At 64.0% G+C, this 7,479-nt stretch overlaps 1 protein-coding gene across 1 annotated transcript in view; it reads left to right on the forward strand.

Annotated features, from left to right (window-relative positions):
• NPHP4 (nephrocystin 4) overlaps window positions 1–4,483 on the forward strand; it is a 96,390-nt gene extending 91,907 nt beyond the window's left edge. Inside the window, exons 26-31 of the mRNA XM_029945937.1 lie at window positions 420–505; window positions 1,046–1,131; window positions 2,004–2,175; window positions 2,770–2,949; window positions 3,147–3,290; window positions 3,971–4,483. Coding sequence (XP_029801797.1) covers window positions 420–505; window positions 1,046–1,131; window positions 2,004–2,175; window positions 2,770–2,949; window positions 3,147–3,290; window positions 3,971–4,111 — 809 coding nt within the window. The 3' untranslated portion in view covers window positions 4,112–4,483. The remainder of the gene's footprint in view (window positions 1–419; window positions 506–1,045; window positions 1,132–2,003; window positions 2,176–2,769; window positions 2,950–3,146; window positions 3,291–3,970) is intronic.
• The last annotated feature ends 2,996 nt before the right edge of the window (window positions 4,484–7,479 follow it).

Genomic DNA, 7,479 nt, shown 5'->3' on the forward strand with positions numbered 1-7,479 from the left:
CACCGTGCTGTCCTATGATGCTCGGGCTCCAACCTGTGACCCGTCCGTGAATTCTGTCACCTGCCCTTGTTTTGAAATGGCCACCTTGCTCCGAGATGTCAGGGGGTGTCCTGGGCTGCTGACCCTCGGCCCCGAGGCCTGGGTGGGGAGCAGACTTGTGCCTCCTGCTGCTGAGTCACTTGTGTGGTTCTGCCCTGGTGCCTTCAGAGCACAAGGGCGCCTGGAGCTGTAGATCCTCCCCTCGTCCCCCTGGACTTCGGTCCCTCCCTTTGGACAAGGCGCCGAGACCAAGGCTCACAGCGTGGGTGCCAGGCCTGAGCAGGCGGGGCGGGGGTAGGGCGGCGTCGCTGTGATGGGAGAGGCGTGTTCAGAGAAGATGTTTGTTTTGATGCCCTCCCTCCTCCCCCCACACACACCAGGTGCTCCCTTGGGAGGACCGGCCGAGGAGCCCCAGGTCCACGTCCGATGCAGTGACCCGAACGTCATCTGTGAGACCCAGAACGTGGTAAGTCCTGCTAGGCCGTCTCCCAGCCGCCCCCTGCCGTCCAGGCCCCTGACCTCCTGCGGCCTCTTCACTGTGAGGTGTTCATGAAGCGGTGTCTTCCGAGGGTGCTCAGGGCTGCGTGGACATCCTTGTGGGAGCTCCGTGCGTGACTGGCCCTCTCTTCTGCGAGTAGATCAGGTCTTTGATGATCTGAATTTAAATGAGAGAAAAAAGGCGTGAAGCAGAGTGAATAGAGCGAGTGGTAATTAAGCCACTTGTTAATTGCCATTGTGTAAAGAATAATGGCAATAGTTGTATTACGGCTGGCTAGGAAACTGGATAAAATCTCCTGCGGAATGTAATTATTGAACTCGATATGAAATCAAGAAGTTAACGATTTTCTTTTTTGCATTAAAAACATGGCGTGTTCTGACTAATATTGAAAATTAAACACCTGTCGGGGGGGCGGGAGCCTGGCTCCTGCCTGCTTTTGTGTCGTGTGGGCTCCGGGGGCTGCGCTCACGGCGGGTGGGTTCTCACGGTGCGCCCCCTGACCGGCAGGGCCCCGGGGAGCCGCGGGACGTCTTCCTGAAGGTCGCTAGTGGCCGAAGCCCGGAGACCAAAGACTTCTTTGTCCTCGTTTACATGTAAGTCCAAGAACCTGGACCCTGGAGGTCTGGAGGGGCGGGTGCGGGCGAGAAACGGCTTTGGCTTTGGCTTTGGCATTGGCAGGCCGGCCTAGGCCTCCCTGAGCTCCTGATGGGGTCGTTGTTGTGAGACTCTAGGCTGGCAGGAGCCTCACAAAGGGCGCCCTCTGCTCAGAGGGGCACTGGCCCGGGGGGACGCACAGAGACCAGCAAAGAGAGAGAGAGCCATGGCCGCATCCGCCCCAGAACAGGGCCCGGTTCCAAGCAGGGAGATGGGGGTGGCGGCCATTGTGATTGGATGCCAGAGACGGCGATGACATCACCTCCTTGCTTCTCCCGCTCTGTTGAAATGACCCTTTTTCTTTACTTTTCCTCAGAAGTCTCCTGTCCCAGCCCCCTGAAGACCCTTTAAAGCTGGGGCAGGCTGGGGACTTCCAAATAGCGCGTCCGGGCCTGGGGCACGGCTAACTGTGCCCGGGCCCGTCTCGGGCTGTGTGGACAAGGGGCGGCACTACTGAGCCCCACGTGCAGGAAAGGGTTGCGTGCTGCGGCACTGGGCAGTGAGGACAGGGCCCACGAGCTCAGGCCCGCCTGGCCTCCCAGCCCACGTGCAGTTCCGGGTCCTGCTCCCTGCGGGCCTCGCCCCAGACCGCCCGGTTTGGGGTCACTGGTCTCTGGCAGAGGCCCGTGTCGTCATTCACGCAGGATGTCGGGGTGGAGAGCCCCTGTGGTGTGGGCCTCAGCCCCTCGGGCAGGAACGTGACCGCGGCCGGCTCCACCCTGTGTCCTTGGCCCCTGACCTCCCGGCCGCCTCGTCCCGGCCTCCTGGCTTCCGTCCGCACCGGCGCTGATCCTGGCTTCCGTCCGCACAGGGACCGCTGGCTGGCGACCCCCGTCCAGACATGGCAGGTCTGCCTCCACTCCTTACAGCGCGTGGACGTCTCCTGCGTCACAGGCCAGCGCACCCACCTATCCCTCGTGCTTCGGGGGACACAGGCGGTTAGGAGAGTGCGAGCCTTCACCTCACACCCCCAGGAGCTGACGGTGGGTCGCTGGCTTCTCTGGCCTCTCCCCATCCGCGCCCCACCCGGGGGGTGGACGGACGGCACAGGACCGGCTGCAGCACCGGCTGCAGCCAGCATGGGTTCCCAGGACGGGCTCGGGGCTCGGCTGTCTTCGTACAGATTGTTAGGTACTCTGTCCTGGGAGGAGTGACCTGGAAACCCCGAAGGCCAGTGTTTAGGATTGTTGGAGGGAAAATGTGAAAAGTAACTGTGGACTTAATTTAGCCACAACCGTGCATCTGGGTAACGTGGGCGGTGCACACTCGCTGCCGCTGGCCGGAGGAGACGGAGCTCGCGGGGGGCTCCCTGCCAGGCAGCCCTGGTGCTCCGGGGACCGTCGCACGTGGGGGCCGTGGGGGTGGCCATGCGGACTGTGACGTGCTGTGACGCCGGCGGCGAGGCGGGGTCAGGCTTCGGGTCTGGTGTTGTCCCTCGGGCCCCTGCTGACCTGGTGCAGCCCCCGGAACGGCCGGGTCCCTCGGGGCTCCTTCCCCTGGGCCGCGGGCGTCCAGGAGGCCGTGGTCTGCACGGCGCGAGGGGCGTGTCCTGAGGCACGTCTCTTCTGCCCTTGGAGACTGACCCCAAAGGCGTGTTCGTGCTGCCGCCTCACGGGGTGCAGGACCTGCACGTGGGCGTGCGGCCCCGGCGGCCGGGCAGCCGGTTCATCCACCTCAACCTGGTCGACGTGGACTGCCGCCAGCTGGTGGCCTCGTGGCTTGTGTGCCTCTCCTGCCGCCCGCCTCTCATTTCCAAGGTCGGTGGGGGCTGGGGGGCAGTGTGGTGGCCGCGGGGCATGGGGGGCGTGTCACCTGACTGTCACCTGGTCCTGTGACCTGGCTCGGACCTCGGCCTGGGGGTGGTGCCGGGGCTGCCCCCGGGGCGGCGTCTGTTGGACTCCTGACTGTGCGTGTTGGGCCACACGAGCTGAGCGGGCTCGTCCTCGCCGCACAGGCCTTCGCGATCACGCTGGCTGCCGGGGAAGGCAAGGGTGCCAACAAGCAGATCACCTACACCAACCCCTACCCGTCCCCGCGGACCTTCCGCCTGCTCAGCGACCACCCGGACCTGCTGCAGTTCAGGGAGGACACCTTCCAGGTGCGCCGCGCCGCGTGGGGGCCGCGGGGGGCATGGGGGGCTTCAGGGGCCACAGGGGGGCCTCAGGGGGCATATGGGGCCACCTGGGGGTGTGGGGGGCTTCAGGGGGGCATGTGGGGCTGCGTGGGGGCACGTGGGGGCCCCTCGGGCTCTGCGGTGTGGGGGTGAGCGCCGCATCTAGGAGCCGTTCCGTCTAATGACGGTGGTCTTGAGAGTCCGGGAGGGAGCAGAGCTGTTCTCAGCTGGGGTGGGGGTGGGCACACCTCACGGAGCTCTTCTGCCCACGCCTCTGGGGCCCTGACGTCTGGGCACCACTGTGGGGGTTCTGGTGGCCAACCTGTCCTCAGTCATCAGCCTTTTCACCCACAAGCGCCCTCCAAATTAGCCTCTTCTCTGCTGTGTCTCCTTTCCGGCAGGTACAGGGCGCAGGGTCTGTCAGGGCAGGGCGTTTGCTCAGTTGGGAAGCGTCCCCTAGGACGTGGGAGGAGCAGCCGTGGCCCTGGAACTCGGGGAAAGCGGTTCAGAACATCCGGAGCCTGGGTGCCCCCCACCCCCACTCCACGCACCCTGGCCCCGGGACTGAAGCCTCCACTGTCAGCCTGGGTTTCGTGCATAGAACTTGCCGGAATGGAGGGAGTGGCTGGGGTGGGGCGAGGATGTGACGCCTGCCCTGTGTGCAGGTCGCGGGAGGAGAGACCTACACCATCGGCCTGCGGTTTGCGGCCCGCCAGAGCGCCGGGGAGGAGGAGATTCTGATCTACATCAACGACCACGAAGACAAAAACGAGGAAGCGTTCTGCGTGAACGTCACCTACGAGTGAAGCGGTGGCCAGAGGGGCAGCGCAGGGCCCGGCTCCCGTTCACCCTCCTCCCCTCGCGCCCTGCCCAGGCCACTGGCGAGCGTGCTGGGCGTGGAGGGGGCGCCGTGCTCCCTGCGGGCTCCGCACCTGGGCCGGCCCCGGGCGTCCCCAGCGAGGGCGCAGGGCCCACACTGCGCGGCTCGTGTCTCTGCCACGGGCAGGGGAAGGCGCTGTTCACGACGTTGGTTTGCTTTTTAGCAAAATGTGTTTTATGAATCATCTTAAATGATAAGATTATGTTTTCTTACTGGATTTTGTACAAACGTGATTTGCTATGCAATGTTTTATCTTGGTATTATTTCATATTTTTTTTAAGTTATGGTGAAATACTAAACCTTCACCGTTTTTCTCTATTGATGGTTTTCTCGAGTGTTTTCTGTTGTGTTCGCCGCCATCGGGGCTCCGGCCCTCATCAGGCATAAGGCTGGGTTTGCCTCGGGGACAGCATGGCTGAGGGATGGGCTGGGGGTGGCCTGGGCCTCCGGCCTCCCGGGGAGTCGGTGTGGACCTGGCCGGAGGGGGTGTGTGGTGCCTGAGCTCTGGGTCTGGTCCTGGCCTCCCCGTTACAAGGACCCTGTGATGACATCGGCCCTGGGAAATCCAGGCTAGCCGCTCCCCCTCAGGATCCTTCCCTGCTCCGCCCCAAATGTCCCGTTTTGTGTGTCGGGTCCCTTAGTCATAGCTTCTAGGAATTAGGATGGGGACAGGCTGGGCCTCCTTTCTGCCACCAGAATCCCCTCGGCCAGAGCCGAGTCACGTGAGGTCATGTGTGCGGATAGCGGGGGTGTTACTGCTGAGCGGGGAGGGGGCAGGATTTGGGGGATGTCTGCGGACTTCGCCACAGTTGCTGGCGGAGAAGCCGAGCACTGGGTGGGCTGGGAGCAACCGGGCGACGGAGGCACAGGACGGAGGACGGAGCGTAACCGAGGGCCAGAGCATCATTTCATGGCAAAAACCTTGCTTTCAGTTCATTCCCAACAGGGGTGAGAAGGAAGCAGGGGACCCTGAGCCCCGGCAGGCGGTGAGCCAGGCTGTTCCTGGGGTCACGGGAAGGCATCAGAGTGGTGGCCAGCCGTCCACGTGTGCCGATGAGACCACTGGGAGAGGAGGCCCCGGGGGTGGGGCTCTGGGGCACCCTGCACTGGGGGGTGGGGGGGGCTCCTGCAGGTAGGAGCGAGACCCAGGGTGCGGATGTGCTCACAAACTACTGAACAGACGCTGAGGCGAGGGGCAGGGGAGGGGCCGGCGAGGGGCAGGATAGCTGAAGCCCTTGAGGACCCCGATTTAGAGCTGGGCCCTGTAGGCCGGGTTAGAGAGTGCTGGAGCCGATCTGCTACCCACGTCCTCTGCCGGCACCGCCCGCGCCCTGTCCCCCTGGAGCGCACCGCAGCGTGGCGGTCGGATTCGGGAGAAAGTCACCAAACGTATTTGTTTTTTTTTTTTTTTACCGTGTGACAGTGTACCAAAGTTCATCTTCTTCCCTATTCTGTTTGCACGCCCCACGCCATGTTTTCCAGAAGGGGGGCCTCTAAGTTTGCACTTGGGTCACAGGGCCGGAGCTCCGCTTGTCTGCGCTCCGTGCCAGTCCCAGGGCGCGTGCCCAGATTTGGGCGAGGCTGTGACAGAGGTTGGCAGGGTCTTGTCATGCCCGCCGAGGGGTGGGGGGCGGAGATGGCCTTGCTCGGTCGGCCTCGCTTCCGCGGTCTTCTGTGTCTCTGCGCGGCTGCGAGGCTGTAATTAGGATCGCGAGTCGCTGCTGCCTGTGACCGGCAGGGAGATGTGTTGGCAGAGCGCTCGGGTCATGTCCCCCTAGGTGACCTCAGGGTCGATGGACACGATTGTGAAGCCGTTATGTTCTGTTTCTCTCCGTCCCTCTCGCTGGGGAGGGGGCTCGGGACCACCTCCTCCTCCCCTGCACAAGCTGCAGGACCAGACACGGGGTCCTCCCTGGGGGTGGGCGGCAGTGGACTGGGGCCACGGGAGAATCAGGTGAGGGAGAGACAGGACAGGGACCCCTTTCTCAGGCCCTGCTGAGCTGCAGGGTGGCGGCCGGCGGGACCCCGTGCTACCAAAGCAGGCCAGCCCTGCGACTCCAGGACTGCACGCCTGTGGTCCCATGGCCACGTGAGGACAGGGAGGGTGGGAGGAGGGGTGGCCGAGGGCAGAGGCACAGGTGGGTGTGTCATTGAGGGGGGCAGGGGGGCCTCCCTGGGGGTGGCCGATGCCGGTGGGTGACGGAAGCAGGCTGGCTTCTCAGGGAGCAGAGAGGGGGGTGGTGCCTCTGGGGCTCTTTGCGGAGACCGGCTCCCGACCGCTTGTGGCTTGTGCCCCTCGGGGCCTGTGCAGTGTGGCTCCCGGCCGAAGGTCAGGATTTGGGGGTTGTCTTCCCAGGGGCCAGGGAGGACTTGGGTTCCCGCACCTCCCAGCGTCACACGCTAGGACTTGCCGAGCAGGGAGCACCCCGACTTTGCTCTCACACCTGACGCGCTGCCGAGCCCCAGCCAGGACATCTGGCCACCGTGCTCGCTGTCCCGGTGAGACCCGGTGAGGAGGTGCTGCCTGTTGGGGGAGGGGGGGGCATCGGGCCCTTTCACCTCCGTCTCCTCCCACTTCCAGATGCTTCCAAGAGCTGGGAAGTCACAAGAGGAACGCTCTTTCTAGGGAGACAGCCCCACCTTGAGGCCCATTTTGCCGTTGTGCAGCTTTGGGCCACAAGACCTTCCTGACCCCGCGTCTAGGCTATGAGACAAGATCGAGTGGGGTCATTTGGGGCCCTTCTGTGCTGGGCACCCAGGCAGGGGCTGTGGAAACCTGGCCACGTTGTCCCAACAGTGCTCTGTGCTTGGTGCGCCCAGCACTGGGGGCCCGACTCCGCCCAGCCGTGGCCCTTCCATGCGGAGGCAGGAACGGTAGCACCAAGTGAGGAAGCGCTGCCTTTGGCGGGAGGCGGTGCCCTCCTGGGCTTGTCCGGGCTGGCCCGTGTGTGGCTTGCTCACTGGTGCCCCAGGAGTGCCCAGGGCCGTTGGCAAGACGGGTGCATCAGCCAGAGCGGACTTGGGTTCACGAAGGAGGTCGGAGAGCTCCTTCACTTACCTTCACACCCTCCTTCCCTCCTCCTTTGTTTCCCCCGACTTGGACTCGTGGGCGCCCCTCTGTGCGGGGCACTGTGCAGGGCAGGGGCATGCGGTGCCACGAGACCGACGCGGCCCCAGTGATAACACATGGCACCTCCTATATGCGTAGGCAGCAATAAAGTCTGTGAAGGGGGAAAAGCAGTGAGAGGGCTTTTATTTTGAGAGAGAGAGTGAGAGAGAGCAGAGGAGGGGCCG

This window comes from Suricata suricatta, chromosome 8 (assembly GCF_006229205.1).
Source record: "Suricata suricatta isolate VVHF042 chromosome 8, meerkat_22Aug2017_6uvM2_HiC, whole genome shotgun sequence".
In the NCBI taxonomy this organism is placed as follows: domain Eukaryota; kingdom Metazoa; phylum Chordata; class Mammalia; order Carnivora; family Herpestidae; genus Suricata; species Suricata suricatta.